The sequence below is a fragment of the Mastigoproctus giganteus genome, chromosome 2 (genome assembly GCF_048544385.1).
Source record: "Mastigoproctus giganteus isolate SK-2022 chromosome 2, ASM4854438v1, whole genome shotgun sequence".
Taxonomy (NCBI): Eukaryota; Metazoa; Arthropoda; class Arachnida; order Uropygi; family Thelyphonidae; genus Mastigoproctus; species Mastigoproctus giganteus.
The window spans coordinates 166,633,272-166,655,160 of record NC_143576.1 but is presented as its reverse complement, the minus strand read 5'-3'; the positions used below and the strand labels follow the sequence as shown (position 1 = coordinate 166,655,160).

General features: G+C 37.9%; 1 protein-coding gene across 2 annotated transcripts in view; it reads left to right on the top strand.

Moving 5' to 3' along the window:
• kuz (zinc-dependent metalloprotease kuz) overlaps positions 1–21,587 on the top strand; it is a 265,140-nt gene extending 243,553 nt beyond the window's left edge. For both annotated transcript variants that reach the window (XM_090389623.1, XM_090389622.1), the window contains 2 exons: positions 11,864–12,028; positions 21,026–21,587. In XM_090389623.1, coding sequence (XP_090245749.1) covers positions 11,864–12,028; positions 21,026–21,283 — 423 coding nt within the window. In that variant the 3' untranslated portion in view covers positions 21,284–21,587. The remainder of the gene's footprint in view (positions 1–11,863; positions 12,029–21,025) is intronic.
• Positions 21,588–21,889: the final 302 nt, after the last annotated feature.

The following is a 21,889-nucleotide window of genomic DNA, read 5'->3' as shown; positions in this document are numbered from 1 at the left end:
GGATTAGTCACCCTTTTTAGGAACTGGCTGGATATGAGCAAATTTCCAAGCAGCAGGAAAAACACCTTTGGAATAAGTAAGTTCAGGAGTGTAGGTTTTGAGAACAAGTGGAAAAATACCATTAGGACTTGGAGCTTTCTTAGCATCAAGATTCATAAAAATCTTTCTGACATCCTTTTGACAGAATTGGAGGAATTGACGGAATGAAGGCATTTAATGGAATGTGCTAGGAATGGTAGTATGTTTTTCCAAGATCATTAATACATGAGACATGAGTTGGAAGGAAAATGGGATGTTAGCAGGTCAGCTGAAGTGACAATATAACAATCTGGTTTTGACTGAGGTGGGAGCAGAGATGGGCAAACGTTGCTGCCAATAGCTTTGGCAAGAGCAGAATGCTCGGCTGCCATTAGGGCAAGAAGTAAGTTTTCTACTCTTAGCCTGTTCAAAATCTAGTGTGGATTGATTAATAATAACTGCTTTACAATTGTAGAAGCTCTGGTGTAGGCAGAAAATGAAACTTAAGAATTGGAAATAAGCCAATTACTATATGCAGCTTTCTTCCCTTGAACAGCCTTAGCACATTTATTGGAAAACCAAGGTTTAGATAAAGGGCAAGATTTTAAGGTGGAATGTGGAATAAAGGATTCCATTCCTACAAGAATAATTTCACTGACACGATCTGAGCAAACGTTGACATCAGAAGTTTTGAAACAATAATCCGACCGAGGAAAAGAAGAAAAGATTGCAAGTCATCCCATTTTGCATTCTTGTAATGCCAACATGAAGTTGGGAATAGTCATGAGATAATGGCTCTATTGGAGAAGAGACAATCACCAAGTTGATCTGAGGTGCCTAAAGGACCACTCTCTTCGACCGTGTGCTTAGAAGGGTTGTTTGCGAGAAAAAGATCATGCCTTTGGCTGTATGGTTAGGATTGTCCGGAATTCTGGGCGGTAAATGGACAATTTGTGTAAGGTCTTTAGTAATTGCAAAAACGTCAGCATCGCAACCTGCCGGGTCGATGACTAGAAAACGGAAGCCAGCTGGAGTTGTGAACATTAAAATCACCAAGGAAAATTACCTCACTGTTAGGAAAGTGGAACTGGAGAACATCAAGTTACAAAGAGAGGAAGTAAAAGAGTTTCAATTGAGTAGCGGAATTGGGAGAATGGTAGAGACAACCATTCTCCCAACTCTACCTCACGGTGTCAAATGAATTTGACACCGTGAGGTAGAGAGATTTTAAACCAGAGAAGACCGAAAAGAGGAGATTCCAAATTACTAAGTCTCTGAACAGGGAATATCGGAATGGACATATGCACAAGTACCACCTTTGAGGCGAAAGCAATCATACAGCAAATAATTTGGGCAACTGAGATGAGCAGTGGTGGAATCAACCGATAACTGAAATTCTGTCAGAAAAAGTGCATGGGTTTTTTGATAGATTGTAAGTTGAAATGGACATCATTGAGATTAGAATTGAGACCACATGTATTTGTGAGATGAACTAGAAAGTGTTTGAGAAGTTTAGATCTTATCGCAGATAAGTTTCCTCTATTAGTTTGACAATTCATGGTGTATTCAATTGTAAGAAAAAGTGGGGTGGGGACATGCTTTATGAAGTAATGAACTTTTTGGATATGGCGTACACATGGTAAGAATATACCCAGAACCTTGATGTAACATGGCCTCGACAGTGCCCCCTGCAAAAACACTACTCGGACTCCCTCCAGTCACTATCTGGCAGAGTAGGGGCAACAGGATTATACACTAGCTGATCCAGAAGCCTCCTAGAGAGTTACCAGTAGGTTCGGTCCAGTGTACTAATCAGCGGCCGGCCTGCAGACACCGTTTTAGAGCTGTACCCTCAAAATTTAGGAAGTTTGGATCTCGCCATATTGTTCATCATAACCCCAAAAGACTTCAATCATACTGCAAGATGGAAGAGATGGGAGAGGGTTGACCAGAACTTAGCTCTGGAGACTAAACATAGGTTCCACTACTTCGAGCCTCCAATAAGCAAAGTGGCGCATAACCACTTGGACTCAGTACCCCATTCTCTGGCTGGCACAAGTTTGCTAATATGAAAACCACCTTTGTCTGAGGAGAGATATGTAAACCTCACAATATTAGCAATGGCCACATGGTGCAAGGAGGCCTATAGCTTATGCTTCACTAGCCAAAAAAAAAAAATAATAATAATAATGATAATAAATAAAATAAAAACAAATAAATAATAAGAGAAAAGGAAATAGACAACCTATGAATTGTCTCACAACATGAGACAACGTATATGTATCACAACAATGCCTTGAATTTTAAATAAATAGTCAATTCACTTTTTGGTGATGCCATTTATTTTTAAATTATATTAACAGTTTTGGCTGACTTTTGGATAATGGTGTCTTCTCTCAACTGAGCATAAGCAAGCTTTGATGGCCTAAAGTTGGCTACTGTCAGTGAAGGATCTAGGGTTGCGGTGGGGTCTCCAAGTTAGAAATTGAATACAGAAGTGCAATTTTTCAAGTTGGTGCATTAAAATGTAACTGCATAACTCTTTGCTATATTTCTCTAATTAAATTAATCAATAATGCAGATTAAAGTTGCAGACTATACTGGAAGCATATAAAATATACACTGCATAACTCTAATAGATTTTGTAATGCTTAAATTTAAGTGGATGTGGTGAGCTTTGTTCGTCAGTATGCTCACTACTTGTTTAAAATGAAGATTGAAACGAACCTCAGAAACTTGCTATAAATGGAAACAACATTGAAATCTACAGGAGACTCATAGACAAAAGCAAAATTTTTACCTCTAGAGGCAATCATCCACATAGGACTGAAATGGTAATCTGAAGCTATTCATCATTGAGGGTTGATAGACTGCAAAAATATTAAGCCCTCACAGATGAACTGAAATATGTTATCCATGTTTTTAAGCAAAATGGGTGCCCATCTGACCTGATGAATAGAACCATAAGAGTAAACACTATAATAGGCACTTTAACCATATATCAAATCCAACAGCCAATTTATTATCATTCCTTACCATACCTGAAATCAGCCATATTTTTAATGTAACAGAAAGACTCCTTGTCTTCACAGGATCATCTGGTTCATGATCAGTAACCCCTGTCTCCTCTTCACAATCCATAACTCTTTCCACAAAGGAGCTCATTTACCAACATCTACATGTAGGTTGCCCCAAAGCCTATATTGAGCAAAGTAAATAGTGCTCTTTTGTATGAGCATACAGAAGATATATGTAATGCACATATTTCAAATTCAAACTCTGTCTTCCATACATGGACAGAAGATGGCTCACTACAGACAGATAACCTGATTTAGGTTTATAAGGCTGTGAGAGGGGGTAGTGAAATGAATGAAAGCATAATTTTCACTGTTACAGAGAATTCTAGGGGGGGTGGGGGGGCCATAAATTTGCTTTACAGGGCTTGAGGTGCAGATTAAATTGTAGGAAGTTTTCTTTTAGCCAGGATGTCCTTGATTGCTGAAACAAGTTGTGCTTGCAAATAGTTGAGTCTGACAGTTTGAATAAATTCAAAGGTCAACTGGATAGTTACCGGTGCTAAAATAAGAGTAGGAGTGTGTTATAGGCCTCATGACTCGAATGAGTACAATGAACAATTGTACAGAGAAATTGAGTGGGCTAGTAAATCAGAATGTCTTATAATGGGGGATTTTAACTTCCCAGATTAACTGGAACTTGAGGGTTGGGCATTCACACACCAGTAAGACTTTTGTGGATTTATTGGATGATTGTTTTCTGCAGCAGCATGTTTGAGGGGCAACCAGAGAGGGTAATACTCTTGATCTGGTTATTAGCAGTAATCATTTGTGTATTAAGAATTTGCAGATAAAGGAACCACTAAGTTTACTTGAAGATATAATTACCATCAGGGGTAAAGGAAAAGGTTTTTGCTTCTGTAAAGGTGAGTACAGTGGGATCAACTGACGATGTTACCAACAGTAAATTCTAAGTGGGAAGTATTCAAGGAATTAATCGTGGAAGCTACTAAAAGTTTCATACCTATTAAGAAATATCGTTCAAGGTTTAAGCCTAAATGGTTATCAAATGAACTAATGAGACTCATGACAGAGAAGAAAAATGCATGGGATGCATATAAATTTTCAAGCGACTCAGAAGCCTATGGCAGATATAAGCTAGTCTGTAATCAGGTCACAAAGGAGGTTAGGCAGGCGTAGGCAGATTATGAGAAATCTTTAGCAAAGGAAGCTAAGAAAAACAGCAAGGATTTCTTTACTTATATAAACTAAAAGAAAGGGAATGAATCTGATTGGTCTACTTGATATCAATGGTTCGACTGTTGATGATCCTGCTCAGAGAGCAAACAAACTGAATGAGTATTTTGCATCTACATTCACACATGAGGAATTATTAAGGTTTGAAAATGGTAGAAGGTTATCAAATTGTAGCAGGGTTCTTAATGATTTTGTAATAACTGAGAGCAAAGTGGAGGAGAAATTGTTGAAGTTAAACATAAGAAAGGCACCTTGGGGTGGATGGGATCTATCCAGTTATATTAAAGGAGGCGGCAAAGCAACTAAGCAAACCCTTAGCCATAATTATGAGAGCATTCTTGGACTCAGAGGAGGTCCCCACAGACTGGAGATTTGCAAATGTATCCCCAGTTCACAAATGAGGGTTCGAAGGGTGATACGAGTAATTACAGACCAGTTAGTTTAACTTCTGTTCCTGGTAAAATAATGGAGTCACTGGTTAAAGATGCATTGCAGGATCATCTAGACAAGACAGCAGCAATAATTCAGACACAGCATGGGTTTGTTAAGGGAAAGTCTTGTCTGACAAATGTAATAGGATATTATGATGTGGTTACAAAGGAACTGGATGCAAAAAATAATTTTGATATAAATAAAATAAATAAATTTTCCGTTTTTACTCCGGGATGACCAAACGGTCAGAGGAGTTCACAAGATAGAATACAAGAAACAGCACCGTATTCAGTAGTCACGGCTTGAACCCCGGTCACTCAAGGCACGTGTATTTATGCACCCGCCTGACCTACGGCGGCCTCAGTATCATATATTATATATGATAAATATAATATCATATATTTGGATTTCAGGAAAGCTTTTGACACTGTTGCGCATGGAAGACTATTGTACAAATTGGAGCAGAATGGTATTAAGGGTAAGTTGCTACAATGGATAAAAGGATGGTTAAGTGGGAGAAGACAGAGGGTGGTAATCAATGGGTGCTGCTCTTCGTGGACTAATGTTATTAATGGAGTCCCACTAGGTTCGGTGTTGGGTCCACTGTTTTGTATATTTATCAATTATGTTGATGAAGGTATATCAGGCTTAGTGTCGAAGTTTGCAGATGATACAAAGGTTGGCAGGGTTGTTAATGACAGTAATGGCAGTGTGCTACTGCAACAGGATCTAGAAAATTTGGGCAGATGGGCTAAGAAGTGGCAACTGAAGTTTAACCTTGACAAATGCAAAGTACTGCATATGGGTAGAAGTAACCCCAGAGAAACGTACCAACTGTGTGGTACTACACTTCAGGTGGTAGAAAATGAAAAAGACCTGGGAGTAATTGTGCAGTCAGATATGAAGTTTTCTGAGCAATGCAGACAGGCTGCCAGGGCAGGTCATGGGGTTTTGTCAATGAGATATAGGAATTTTGCTAGAAGGAAAAAGGAGGTGATTGTCCCTCTGTATAAAGCAATGGTTTAGGCCACGCCTTGCGTACTGCATACAGGTCTGGAGGCCTCATTTTAGGAAGGATGTAGATTTGCTTGAGCATGTACAGAAAAGGGCAACAAGATTGGTGAGGGGAATGAAGGGATCCTCTTTCCAAGAGAGGCTTCTTAAGTTCTGCAAATTGTAGTGGCTGGAGACTAGGCACCTGCGCAGTGATCTGATTGAGATGTATAAGCCTTTGAATGGGTTGAGCACGCTGAATTCTGATGGAATCCTTCCACTTGTTCAGATTACGAACCTAAGGGGGCATAAATTCAAATTAAAAAAAGACAGATGTAGAATAGATGTGTGGAAATTTGCCTTTATCCAGCGGGTGATTAATTGCTGGAACAAACTTCCATCTGTCATTGTGGAAGTTGATAGGTTAAATGAATTTAAGGAGGAACTAGACAGGCATTTGGAGGGAAATTGTGTAATTATTATTATTTTTTTTTTTTTGGCTGATGCTGCATAAGCTCATGCACTTGCTTTCTTGCATCACATGCCACTACTACAACTACAAACTATCAAGGATTATTGGTGCCAATTAAACATTTTGAAGGGCATTAATAACATCAGCGCAGCTCTTGGGAGGAAGTGTCGGTGAAATGTTTGAATGGAGTGTGGTGCAAATTTCTCGCCCAATTTATGCTTGGCTTCACAGGATTGAAGCCAGTGTAGAACATTATTGAAGGCATTAGCAGGTTACCGCAAGAGGTGGGATTGGACGAGGTTACAGCTGAATTATTATTATTATCATTGACATCTTTTTATTTTCTCATCAGTAGACACTCCTGGATCAGCCTAACTTTTGCTAGAAGGGTGTACGTTATGAATATTCAAGGTTGATTGAATTTACAAGAAAGAAAAACACATTGTATTTGCAAATAAGATAATATAGACACTGAAGTTTCAGTAAGGTGAAAGTGGTATATAGTCTAACAGTCAATAGTTCTAGTTTATATGCTTCTTTCAGGGTGTCGTCTGTAGTTCTTAGATCTGCAGAAAGATCAGACATCAATTCTGAGGGAGTTATACAGCCCGAGCGTATTCACCGGAAACACTGATCCAAGGTACTGCAGATTTTGTAGGGAAATCCTAAGACAAAGTGTTGTAACTTCCCAGATGTCAGGTGTGCCGTTTCCTCTCCTTGATGATGGTTTTCCATGGTTTCATGTCAAGGTTTGCATAGAGCATGCTCTGCGAGTTGGTAATGGGGTGGCCCAAAGCCATTTGACCATCTTTGAAGATATAGAAGAGCTTTTCGATAGCCATTGACAGCAGCTTTCCAATGAAGACTTCGAAGAATTGGCTAAAGAATTAAGGCTAACAGAAGGAGGAGGAGAAAGAAAAAGATGACGAGTCTCCTAAAAGCAATGAATACAAGCGATCTACAGCACCTTTCAGCCATGGAGACCTTCACTGATGAGCTCTGTGAGATTAATCACGACTGAAAGAAAAGTACGAAACTGAAAAGAAGCATGATTGTATCCATTGGCCTTTATTCTGAGATTCTCAAAGAAAGAAAGAGGAAATCTCAACAGTCAACACTGCATGCTTTCTTCAAAAAAAAAAAAAAAAAACTTCCTCAGAGAAGTAAAATCTCTGCATTATGCCACTGTAAAAAAAAGAACAATGCCAGGGGCCTTACAGTGGCATTTAGAAAAACGTTTGGTCCGGACTTCAAACATATCAAAGTAAATATACATAATTTAATTTTTTTTATTTAATTACAATTAGCTTGATTATTTTGTACTGTATTACATTTAATTGATTTATATTCATAAGAATATTGTTTCTACATTCATAGCATTGATTTCAGAGCTTTAAATATAATATTATATTACTTATGTCACTTTTGAGAGAGGCATAGAATGTAACTCATTGACTTACATGATATAATTAGGTTCATTTTACACTTTTTTTTTTTTTTTCGTCAGTTCCTTTAGGAATGGAATCCCATCGTAAACCAAAGGCCACCTGTTTACTCGTATTTGCTGTATATTCATTTCAATGTGTTCAGTATTTAATGTAGTTTTATAAACAACAGGACTCATCAGAGACTACTGTAAATACTCAGTTTCTCCTCTCAGAGATGCAATAAACGAGAATATCAATGGAACGCTAATTACAAAAGCTACCTCTGGAGGGAGAATACAGCTACTGCTTATCAAGTGCATTACATTAGGAATACAGCTACCACTCATCAAGTGCATTATATTAGTTACGCTTAGAATAGAAAAAAACTGATAAGGGCTAAACTAGACAAAATTAAACATGAACTGACAAGTGATTTATGGGGGAATCACAACTTCACTTTGGCACTATGATATGACAGAGCAGTTTGGTTTTGATTTAGTTTTCTCAAAACACAGTAAATTCTGGGGCATCAGAAATAAATACTTAACAAAATTAATAAATCAGTAGGACTGAAGTAATAATGGCCACCAAAAGAAAAAATAATACAGTTCAAGAAAAATTAAAGATTATTGAAAGATTTAAGGGTGGCAAAGCAAAATGCAGTATATCTTGCAAGTGTGGAATTCCAGAAGGAACAACCACAGCTGGATGAAAGAGGATGGAAAATTGCATTCATTCATTGACTCCATAGAAGATGAAGTAGGCCTCCAAAGAAAGAAAACTAGACTTTGTGAAAACACATATGGCCCCGTGCTTATACAAGTGGTTTTTAAAGAGGTGTAGTGAAAGAGTACCAAAAAAATGGGGTAAATTTGAAAGCATAGGCACTAAAATTTCGTAAGCTTGATGGAGATGGAAGGCTGATCATATGATATCCCGGGTTAGTCTTGTAAGCAAATCTGCATTTGGTGACACTACAACAGCAGAAGCATTTCCTGAATTTCGCATGATATGATTCAAGATGATTTATTCACAGATTAACAATTGTACAACTGTGATGAAACAGCGCTGTACTATAAAGTTCTCTCTGACAAGTCATTGATTATTAAAAGGCACCCAACAAAGCACATGAAAACTAACAAAGAGAGAACTTTGTTAGTTATGTGTTACTGTGCACAAACAAGACTGGAAATCACAAGTTAAGGCCATTGTGCGTCGGGAAAAGTTGAAATCCTCAGTGTTTTAAGCATGTCAAAGTAAAATCTCTACTTGTGATATATAAAAATAGTTCCAACGCTTGGATGATGAGTGATTTTTTGCTTCATGGTTTGATGCCACTTGCTTTCCAAAAAACTTGAAGAAAAGGTTCTGTTATTGTTGGATCACTGCCCAACTCATCCTTCAGCTGATGTCCTGAAACCGAAATATAGCAAGATCAGAATTGCATTTCTGCCAAGGAACTCAACTGCTCTAATTCACCCCATGGATCAGGACATTATTCGAGCCTTCAAGGCCTACTATCGTGTTGAGCTACTTCCTGGTATTGTGAACTCAGAAATTCAAGTACTAGAATTTCTGAAAGCATTAACACTGAAAGATATTGCATCGGTATTGGATTAGTGGAGGAGAAAGTAAGCTCAACAGCAAATGAAAACTTCTGAAAAAGACGAGATCACTAATAATAACTTTGAATTAGCAGAATTTTAAAAACAAGAAGCAAAGGCTGCTTGTAAAGTACTTGGTGGCAGCCTTGGAGCAAATGACCTGGCTGGTCATTTGCTCCAAGGAATGAGGTCAGTGCAGAAACTGTAGTTGTGCATTACCTGAGCAAAGAAGAAATTGTAGCCTATGAACAGTGGAAGACAATCAACAAACAGAAGGCCAGAAAACTCAGAAGATAATGTGGATGACCTGTGTAAAAAAAAAAAAAAGCACCATAAATTAACAGTGCTTGAAAACATTAATGATGGCATGGTTATTTTTATTTTTAACATATAATATACACAACAGGCATTCGCCCAGTTAAAGTGTATAACAGAGCAAAGGTTGTACAAACATAAAAATAAATGGTAGACTAATATACTTTGTACAATGGAAACGGGAAAAGTTCAATTCACAAAAATAAAAAGATATTCATGACGTCAAGTCCAGCGCTATGTAAACTCGCAGAAAGCACTTTGCTGCAGGAGACATCATCACACACACACACGAATTAATGAGGACATTTTTAGCCCAGAACTCATCCGTCAATCGGTCAACCTACTCCAAATAGTTCTGTGAAATTGTTTCTTGTTCACAGCCATATCCAGGTCAAACTTGTTCATGAGTGCCAATGTTCTTTTGAAGAAGGAGTTCCTGGATATCTCTAATCTGGAGTTACTGATGTGGAAAGTAGTCTTCTGTCTAGTAGCCACCGCTGGAGCGTGAAGGTCAATATGCCATAGAAGATCCGGCAGGTAAGTTGATCCAGCGAAGATGTGGTACAACAGTTTTAAATCAAGAACAGTTCGCCGAGTTTCCAGAGATTGAGGCTTGAAGTAGGAACAGAGATTCCGGTAGAAGATTCTGTGGTAAAACATGGGGTTATGTCTGGAAAGATAGTGGATAAATTTCATCTGGAGCGATTCTATTTGCTGTATCAAGTATGCATAGTGTGGGTTCCATATAGGAGAAGCAACTCCACTATAGGGAGTATAGCTGTCTTAAATAGGAGCACAGAGAACTGAGGATCTTGAAATCTGTACATCTGCCGTTTAATGAAGCCAATTTGTTTTTTCGCTTGGTTTAATATATTCCTAACGTGTTTTTCAAACCCACATGTAGCTGTAAAAGTAACTCCCAGATCTTTAACTTCGTCAACTCTGGAAATCGGCATCTCCTTGATGTAATATTCATTAACTCAAGTCTTAGTTTTCCTCGTAGCGGCAAAGGAAATAGAGCTGCACTTCATAGTATTAACCTCCAAACCATTCAAAGCGACCCAATCAGCAAAAGAGTTGAGAGCAGTCTGAAGGTTAACTGCATCATCTTGACTGCAGATAGGTGAATATAGTTTCACATCATCGGCAAACATTAGTATCTTGATACCACCTCTCTCAACAAATTGCGGTAGATCGTTGATAAAGATGGTGAATAAAAGAGGCCCAAGAGATGATCCCTGTGGTACTCCTCTCGATGGAAAAAATTCCCTTGAGACTTCCTGTCCGATGTTAGAATTTCAGAGTGAACATCTTCAATTATTGCATCTGACCACAATTAAGAATTATGTACTAAAAAAATGCTGTCATCAAACTAAATTACGTGACTATTTCAGAATGGATGCATAAAATGTAAGTCCATAACAACATTGTATATTAGTAGGAACATAAAGGGAATGATATAACTTTTAATAATTTGTCTTTTAGTCTGTATACTCATAAATCATTAGTAAATAAAGTATTTATTTACTAAGCAGGGAAGTGTGTTTATGTGTAAAAAAAAAAACGGGGGGGGATGGTAAAAATTTTTTCCACTGTAATGTGCTTCATTTATAATGCAGACTAAAAGTTGCACTGTGTGTGTTTTTTCTGTATATGAGATAAAACCAACTCATTCCCCAAAGGAAGCCTCCTAGTTGTGTCCAGTGTAGAAGAAAAATTATAGTTTAGGTATTTTTAATTAAGGTAGTGGCAGGAATTGAATACAAAACTTTTTTTGCCACTAGCATACCAATACAAGAATATACAACTATTCTTTTAGCAAATAGATAAGTAACTATAGCTTATCCAATTCCTGCAGTAGTTTGCTTTTAAGCTCTGTTGCTTCATTTACAGCATTTGCTAATGATGCTTACACATACTGATCTTTTATACTTTGGTTAGGCAGCAAAATGCTTTCTTTGTGTTCGTATTTATTTTTATTTTCTGGTGCTTCTTTTTTGCAGGGCTATTAATTATATTAATGAATCTAGATGATGTGATATTGAAAATAAATTATATTTATTCATTAAAATTTTTTATTATAATTTAATATCTAAAAATTTATTATATAACTTGTTTTAATATACATAAGTATACAAGTACAAATTGTGTTAGTTGTCTGACGGAACCAGGGGTTTCTCCCATCTCTGTGTTGTGTACTCTGTTTGTGTAGCACAGAACTCTGTGAAGGCCAGAGATTTAAAAAGTGTGTGGGGAGTGGATGGATGGATGGATGGATGTGTAGTGTTGTGTACAATTGTTCTTCTGACCATATATACAACTGATTTTTAGGCATACTGGTGGGGAGTGATGCTGATGTTAGTTGGCCTTGCCATTTTTATGGGATTGTTCATCAAATGTTGTGCCGTCCACACTCCAAGTAGCAACCCTAGAAAGCCTCCAGCACTTCGTATTACAGATACCCTTCGCCACCCAGCAGATACTTTGCGAAGAAAGGTATGTATTTCATTAGTTCTCTATTTATTACCTCCATTGAATTATTCCTGTTGCAAATTTTAATGAATTAATATAGATGGGTACAAAGAAGCAAAGCCATTACACTGAAAACAAGTTAGATAATGTATGTAGTTTGTTCAGGCACATTTTTTTTTTTTCTTTCTTTGAGTTTAATAGAAGTGAAAATTAATATTTAGTAATTCTCCTTATTAATAAATTACAGGCAACTCTCGGTTTACGAACATTCGCTATATCGAACATCACAGTTCGTTATAGCGAATGTTGCCAATAGACAGAGTTCCTTATAAAACGAAATGCCAAAAGTATAGTGAACATAGAGTAAGAGATCTAAACATTTACTCAAGAAGTGCAGGTCAGTGTTGAAAAAAATTGCGAGTTAGGGTTGAATGTGCAAGTGTCTGCAATTCTGCCCAGACACAATAGGAGGGAATATATGATGAGAGCCTGTCGATCAATTTGGCCCTGGAAAGATTGTGCAAGGCTCAAGGGGTAGAATTTTTTTCGGCTGTTCGGTGCTTGTTGACAGGAGAGACTGCTTCTACAGGGATGGGGTACGCTTAAATAGAAAGGGTGCAAGAATATTTGCTGGTGCTATCAAGGCAGTATTAGATGGGTCGGAAAACTGCTAGTTTGGGGGGGGGGTACACAGACTAAAAGGTTAACAGTGGCAGCAAGAAGCAAAATTGATTCGTGCACTGCTTCTATTAGAATGAGCATGGAGATTTCCAGGACTGTTGGGAGTCATAGTGGAATAAATAAATACATGGGCTGTGTTAGGGTAACTAAGAGTAGAAACAGTGCATATGTACTTGCATGTACACCAATGCTAGGAGTATGTTATTAAATTTGATGAGCTTAAAGTGCTAGTCAAGACATCAAAGGCAGATATTGTTGGGATATCAGAGACATGGATGGGGTCACACAGATATAAGCAGTTCAGAATTGGAATTTGGGGAGTACAATGTGTACAGAAAGGATAGCCATAACAGGAAGGGGGGAGGGATTATGTTATTATTAAGGAACACATAAAATTTAAAGTGCATCAAATTGATGTTGGTGAACAATGCAATGTTGAGTTTGTTTGGTGTGACATAAGCACTGGGAAAGGAAAAATGAGAGTAAGTGTGTGTTATAGACCTAATGAATCTGATGAGTATAATGAGCAATTGTGTAGAGAAATAGTGGTCCAGTAAATCTGAATGTCTTATAATGGGGGATTTTAACTTTCTAGATATTGACTGGAACTTGTAAGTTTGCTCTCCCACACTAGCAAGACTTTTTTGGATTTATTGGATGACTGTTTTCTACAGCAGCATGTTCAAGAGGCAACCAGAAGGAGTAATACTCTTGATCTGATTATCAGCAGTGGTTATTTATGCATTAAGAATTTGCAGATGAAAGAACCACTGGGTAACAGTGATCACAATGTAATTATATGGGAATTACTTACAGATGTAACTATCATCAAGACTAAAGGGAAGTGCTTTTGCTTTCGTAAAGGTGACTACAGTGGGGCCAACTGATGATGTTACCAACAGAAAATTCTAAGTGAGAAGCATTCAAGGAATTAATCGTGGAAGCTACTAAGCTTTTCATATCTTTTAAGAAATATTGTTTAAGGTTTAGGCCTAAATGGTCGTAGAAATGAACTAATGAGACTTGTAACTTGTAAGAAATATTGTTCAAGGTTTAGACTTAATATAGAGGTCAGATGAACTAATGAGGTTCACGGCAGAGAAGAAAAATGTATGGGATGCATATAAAGTATCAGGCGACCAGAAGCCTATGGCAGATATGAACTAGTGTGTAAGCAAGTCACAAAGGAGGTTAGGCAGGCGAAGGTAGATTACGAGAAATCCTTGGCAAAGCATGCAAAGAAAAACAGCAAAGAGTTCTTTACTTATGTAAACTAGAAGGATAAGGATGAATCGATTGGACCACTTAACATAGATAGGTTGACTATTGATGATCATGCTCTGGTAGCTGATAAACTGAATGAGCCTTTTGCATTTACATTCACACATGAGGTGTTATTCAATGAGGGGAATGCCAGAAGTTTATCAAACTAACAGGGAGCGAAGTGATTTTGTAATAACTGAGAGCAAAGTGGAGGAGAAATTGTTGAAGTTAAACAAAAGGAAGGAACCTGGGGTGGACAGGATCTATCCAGTTATATTAAAGGGGGCAGCAAAGGAAGTAAGCAAACCCTTAGCCATAATTATGAGAGCTTTCTTGACCTCAGGGGAGGTACCCACAGACTGGAGATGTGCAAATGTGACCCCAACTCACAAAGGAGGATCAAAGGCTGACACAAGTAATTATAGACCTGTGAGTTTAACTTCTGTTCCAGGAAAATTAATGGAGGCACTAGTTAAAGAAGCACTGCAGGATCATTTAGACAAGACTTCAGTTATAGCTCGGACACAGCATGGTTTTGTTAAGGGCCTGACCAATTTGATTGGATACTGTGATGTGGTCACAAAAGACCTGAATGCCAAAAATAATATTGATATCATATGATTGGATTTCAGAATACTGTTGCATGCGGATATTTTGGAGAGGTATGACATTAAGGGTAAGTTGCTGCAATGGATAAAGTGATGGTTGAGTGGGAGACGACAGAGTGGTAATCAATAGACACTGCTCTTGGTAGACAAATGTTATTAGTGAAGTTCCCCAGGATTCGGTGTTTTTGGCCCATTGTTGTTTTGTATATTTATCATTGATATTGATGAAGGTATATCAGGTTTAATGTCCAAGTTTGCAGATAATACAAAGGTTAGCAGGGTTGTTAACGACAGTAAAGCAGTATGTTACTCCAACTTGATCTAGATAAGTTGGGCAAATGAAAAGTGGCAACTGAAGTTTAACATTGACAAATTCAAAGTAATGCATATGGGTAGCAATAGACGAAGAGATGTACCAACTGTGTGGTACTACACTCAAGAAAGTGGAAAGTGAAAAAGACCTGGGGGTAATTGTACAGTCAAATATGAAGTTCGCAGAGCAGTGCAGAGGGACTGACAGGGCAGCTCATGGAGCCTTGTCAATGATATATAGGAATTTTGCTATCAGGGGCAGGGAGGTGATTATCCTGTTATACAAGACAATACAAGGGGTACTAGGAAAGTTTTGCAATACAGCTTTGTTTATTTAATTTTTTCAAAGTAATTTCCTCTACATTCAATACACCTCTCCATCCTCCGAAACCAATCTTTAAACCAGTTCTGCCAAGTTTCACTAGGGAGTAAAGCACACTCGTTGTCCCAAGCCCTTAGAAGGTCCTCATCACTGGAAAACCGCCTCCCTTTTAGCTTCATTTTCACATGCGGGAACAGTGCAAAGTCGCAGGGAGCAAGGTCTGGACTGTAGGGAGGGTGCTCGAGAAGTTTCAGTCCTGTCGTGGTCAAATATTCGGTGCAGGCTTTGGCACGGTGAGCTGCAGCATTATCGTGATGGGGGTACCAGGTGTCCATTCTTGACTTTGGCCGCAGGTTCTTCATAGATCCAATGACTTGGCAGGCATTGTTCAGTATACCACTTAGCTGTGACTGTCTTCTACGTGTCCAAAACGACACGTTCCACAATTCCACTCGATTTGAAAAATACAGCTATCATTTTCTTCTTTACAGATCGGGATTTTCTGACAATTACGGGTGTGTCGTCATCATCAAAGACCCAAACTTTGTTTTGAGCCTTGGTCGGCAGATCGTAATAGTACAGCCAAGTCTCGTCACCTGTCACGATGTTGTTCACATACCGAGATTGTCCCTTATCAAACTTGTTTAACATCTCCCGGCACCAAGTCACATGTCGTGTCATCTGCTCTTCAGTCAGTTGATGCGGCGCCCAGAGAGAACAAAGTTTCTTCACGTGCAAATGATCTTGCAGAATCGAATGAATTGCTGGTGCATTTAGGCCCAAAGTAGCCTCTATCTGTTGGTAGGTCACTCACCTGTTTTCGTCAAGCATTTTCCTCACAGCAGTAACGTTTTCCTCCGTAACTGACGTTCGTGGCCTTCCCGGCCTCTCAGAATCCTCCAGAGTGAAATTTCCCCTTTGGAATTCTCTATACCACCTGAATATCGTTGTACGATGTGGACAATCATCATCTAGTGCAAGAGTCATTTCTTCTAAGCACTGGTCTATGGTTAAACCATGCACGAAATTATACCGCAAAACTGTCCTTATCTCATTTCGTGACCACGATGCCATCGCAAGCACTTTACACTCTCGCTACTAATGAATAACTGAGCCCATCGACTTGGCGCGGCGGCTACTATGCACGTATGAACATGTCTCAACAAGCAGCTTCCTGTGATTCATTGTTGCGTCATATTGCAAAACTTTCCTAGTACCCTTTGTAGTAAGGCCACACCTAGAATACTGTGTTTGGGTCTGGAGGCTTCATTTTATGAAGGATGTAGAGTTGCTAGAATGTGTACAAAGGAGGGCAACAAGATTGGTGAGGGGAACAAAGGGGTGCTCTTATCAAGAAAGGCTTAAGTCCTGCAAATTGCACCCTCTGGAGAGTAGGCACCTGCGAGATGATCTGATTGCGGTGTATAAGGCCTTGAATGGCTTGAGCAAGCTGAATGCCGATGGAATGCTTCTTGCTCAGATTAAGAACCTGAGGCGGTACAGATTCAAACTGAGGAAAGAGAGTTGTGGAATAGATGTGCAGAAATTTACCTTTAGTCAGTGGGTAGTTGATTGGTGGAACAGACTTCCATCTTTTGTTGTGGAAGTTGATAGCCTAAATTAATTTAAGGCTGAGCTGGACAGGAGAGGTGAACTGGGAGGGTTTTTTTTTGGCTGATGCTGCATAAGCTTGCTTTCTTTCGTCATATGCTAATAATTGTACCATTTAAATAAATAAACTTTTAAAAATGTATTTATTACAATTAATATCAGAAAATTATTATATGATAATTATACTGAACTGTTCTTGGTTAATAAACTAATCTAGCCAGTAAAAAAAAACGTTGATTTACATGCCAGTTTTCATTCTCTATCCAATTTGCAGGAACCTTTAACTCTATTACACATTCTTGGCAATAATGCAAATTTTGAAGAACTGTTTAAGTACTTAAAATGCAAAAGTTTATATAACCATCTCTGAAAGCCATAATATAAAAGACTCAGTCATCAGTAAATCATGAACATACACAGTATAGCCCAGGAGGCCCTTGTGCCAAAAATCCTTATTCACAACAACCACATAATATTGAGCATCCATAAGTATCAAAAAATTCTGTAATAACTAGTCTAGAATGAAAAAATTACTACAAAATTTAAATTTTAACCGTGAAATGCATTATGACCTATTGTAAACAGAGAAAAATCTATAATCATAATGGCATAGCACATTTTCTTTAATTCATATCAATGGGAAACTATCGTAGATGTCATAACACTGAATGCCAATAGTTTTAAATTACCTTGACTGTGTATAATAGCTTCTCATGCCATACTATTATTTTTTGTATGTTTATTCAGGTATTGTAGTGAAACAATACCTGAATAAAATAATTTGACAAAAAGAAAAAAAATTTTTTTTTTTTTTTAATCTGGTTGAAGTCTGTGAACTGTTTATATTGGAATTTTTCAATTTCACAAAATTTCGAAATTCTATAAACTCACTCCCATTATCATCATCAGCCATTTTCAATCCACTGCAGGATGAGGGCCTCTCCAGCAGTTTTCCAGTTCCTTCTGTTTTGAGCACTGTCCATCCATTTACTACCCACAAACTCATGAATTTCACTTATCCATCTCTGCCTTTGTCTTCCAGGTTTTCTTCTAGCTCCTCTTCTGTTATTTTCTTAGTCCATCTGTCATCATGTCTTCGTGCTATGTGTCCTGCCCAAGACCATTTTAGTTCTTTAGTTTTGATAAGAATGTCCTTTACTGGAGTTTGCTGTCTAATTCATGTGTTTCTCTTCTTATCTAACAGTCTGATTCCCAATATAATTTGTTCGATTCTTCGCTGTGTAGTTCTCAGCTTCTCTTCCATTCGTTTGGTGAGTGCCCAAGTTTCACTTAAATAAGTCATGGTGGGAAGTATACATTACTTCATTATTTTACGTTTCAGACAAACTGGGATATTGCTCTTCAGTATGTGACTATATTTATTATTTATTTTTTTATTCTTCTCTTGACTTCCAGCCATTTATCATTATTACAGCTAATAACTTGTCCCAGATAAGTATATGACTCCACCTTTTCCATTACTACTCCTTCAATCATTATTTCCCTTTCTGTGTCGTACTTGTTCATCATTACTTTTTTTTTAGCCATATTCATCTTTAGTCCAAAAATATAACTGATTAAGAGTTTCCTCTAATTCTTTGGGATCGTGGTTTATGACCACAATCTCATCTGCAAATCATAAATGGTTTAGGTACTCTCCATTCACATTGACTCCTTTCTGCGACCAGTCTAATCTTCTGAAAGCTTACTCAAGGGCAGCAGTAAACAGCTTCGGAGATAATGTGTCTCCTTGTCGAACTCCTTTCTCGATTTTAAATTTCCTACTGTCTTTGTCTAGTCTAATAAAGGAGGTAGCATTCTCATATATTTTCTTCAAAATCATAATATGTGGGATATCTATGCCTTTTCATAATCCACAAATGCCAGGCATAATGGTGTTTTATATTCATTTTCTTTCTCCATTAGCTGTGATATTACCTGAAGGTGATCCATAGTGAGAATCCCGTCCTAAAGCCAGCTTGCTCTTTCGTTTGATTCTCATCAAGTATTCTTTCTAATCTGTTAGTAATGACCCTTGTGAACAACTTCTAGATGTGGGATGACAAGCTAATTGGTCTATAATTTCCAATTTCTGATTTATCTCCTTTCTTATGCAGCAAAACTATGATTGCATTATTCCACTGCTTAGGCATCACACCTTTTCTAATGCATTTTGTGAAGAGCCTTGCCAGTTTTTGTGTTATGTCTCTTCCTCCCAATTTTAACAACTCTACAGTAACTTCATCTTCCCCCGGGGATTTCCGATTCTTCATTTTCTTCAATGCATGTTCTACCTCATCAGGAAGAATATTAGGTATGTCATATGTGTTGCTAATTTGCGATCCATCTTCCCCACTGCTGGCATCATTCCCCTGCTCCTTGTATAATTCTCTATAATAGTCTTCTGCTATTTGAATTATGCCTTCTCTGCTGTTTATAAGTACACCATCGCTATTCTTCAGTTTCAGTATTATTTGTCTTTCTGTATTTCTGCTCATGGCTGCTGATTTAACTCCTTTGTTTTCCCTTAATGCTTGTTCTATTTTTCTTGTGTTAAATCTTCTTATGTCCTCTCTGAGTCTCTTTCTAATGGCTTTGCATAACTCAGTCAGTATCCTCCAATTTTCTCCGTGTCAGTGTTTGTTTATCTTGCTCTTCATTTTTCGCCTTCGGTTCATCATAACAAGTGTTTCTTAACTAATTTTTTCTTCTTTGGATTTCTTTTTCCCTATAGGTTTCTTGGGCTTTATCACTTTCAGAAAGTTGTAATATTCCTCATCGATATCTTGGTCCTCAGCAGTCTGCAGAAGCTCAAACTTGTAGTTCCAGTACATACTGCTTTTTCTCCTCTTCTGTTATCTCAAAGAGCTTTGTATTATTTACTCGAGTCAGTTTTTTCCTTTCCTACATCTATATGTGTTGGAAGCGATCACAGAATGGTAAGATGTACAATTATACCTTATGCAAGATGGGAACATCATTCACGATATATCTTCTGTTAGTGAGGATGAAGTCGATTTCATTAGTTGTTAATCCATTTGGACTCTTCCATGTCCACTTTCTGTTCACCCTTTTCTTGAAAAAAAAGGGTTCATTGCTGACAATTCTTGAAATTCTGCAAATTCCACAAGTCTTTTGCCTCTTTCATTTCTTTCACCAATTCCAAAATTTTCTATAGTTCCCCTTTCTGCGCTGTTTGTGTTTTTCAAACCTTAGCATTGAAGTCCCCCATAATAATAGTGTAGTGGGTTTTCTACTCATCTAGAAGACTCTCAATTTCGGTGTACATTTCTTCAACCTCTTCATCATCATGGCTCGATGTTGGTGCATAAATCATTATAACCTTTAGCTTGTACCTCTTAGAAATCTTGAGTATTAGTCTTGACACCCTTGGTGATGTACTTTTGAATTCCAAAATATTTTTTTTTAAAATTTTATTGACCAGAAACCCAACTCCACCTTCACTCCTTTCACTATTTCTATTGGTGTACAGCAGATTTTTCCACTTGATAAACTTATAAGTGATTCATTTCTTCTTCTTGTTTCAGCCAAACCGATGATATTCCAATTCACATTTTCTAATTCCTTTTCCAGCTCTAATATCCTGTCTTCACCGATGAGCGATCTTACTTTGTAACAGGCCAAGTTCAGTTTCTGTGCATGGCAGCCTGGTCCTACCCAGAGATTCTTAGCACCCTCTGCCTTCCACTCTGATCCTCTTGCTGCCGTAAGAGGGGGAGTGAAAGCCTCTGGGGACTGAAGGCCATTTGTTTTGTCATGCTGTCATATGCTGGAGGGTTTGGTCTTTTCCTCTTAATGCTGACCAGGCGTCTTAAAGAGAACCACTCTACATGTTCGTTGCCACCTAAGTGACGTAACAGCGCTTACCATCGAGAAGGTGTGCATGAGTGGATTTTAGGGAAGCAGGCCAACCAGACTTCTCCTAAATCTTCTGTAATAGAAGGATATTGGAGCCATCAGTTTTTTAGACTGAGTGTCTATAACACACAGGATAGCTGTTCCCCTCTAAGCCCCTTACTCACTCCCACAAGTGCAAAATTTTATACTAAAAAATTGCATATGAAAATTGAGAAATTCATATTTTGCTCATTTTTGTATTCCCACAGTAGTACAATAATGATGGATAATCAGTCTTGTGGAAGTGTACTATGTAATGTGCTAATAATGTGTTCAAGATTTTTATTTATTTTTCCTTTACTTTAGAGAAATCGTCCAACTCAAGCGCCACCTACAGGACCACCTCCACCTTATCCTGGACCAAGACCAACTGCCCCACCTCCACCAGCACCATCTGTTCCTGGCCCCTCTCATGGATATGGAGAGGGAAGAGGTCACTATAATAAACGAGAGAGAGCCCCAGTGCAGGGCTCAAGAAATAAAATGCACATGGAGGACAGTTATGCCCCTGCTCATCCTGGACGAAGCAGTGCTATGGAATTGAGAGGCAAACCTCGTGCCTGACCATACCTAATATTAGACTTACACAAAAACTGTTTGTTCCATACAAAACCCGTCAGTTTTGTGTATTTGTGAGTATGAGCCAGAATGGTACTTCATACACAAAAAATTTATACACCTTCAGTCTGACTAGTATTACCGAAGTGAACAGTTTTATCTGGACATTAGAAACAATTGCCTGAATCAGGTTATTTTAACATCTCAAGAATTACACTTCAAAACTGTATGAATGTGAATAGGATTTGCTAGCCTTGAATATTGGAATTTTTTATATAATTTTTGCTTTTATATATGCCGGTGGGATTTTATGAAATGTCATTTGACATGATCAACTTCAGTATATGGCGACATTATTTTCTAAATTCTTTTTGTTAATAATCACATAAACATGGGGATAAAGAGAACTGTAAACCATGTCTGTTAATATATGTAAAGAAATATCATGTAGAATTGTAAATAACTGAGAGTAATTTTAAATGCATTCATTAATGAGAGCCATTAAGTGGCTTGAAATAGAAAAATAATTTTGTATATTGATGTAGGTGTGAAATTTTAGTTTACCTAATTTGGCTGCAGATTTAAGTGATTTTATTACAAATAAGAATTTAA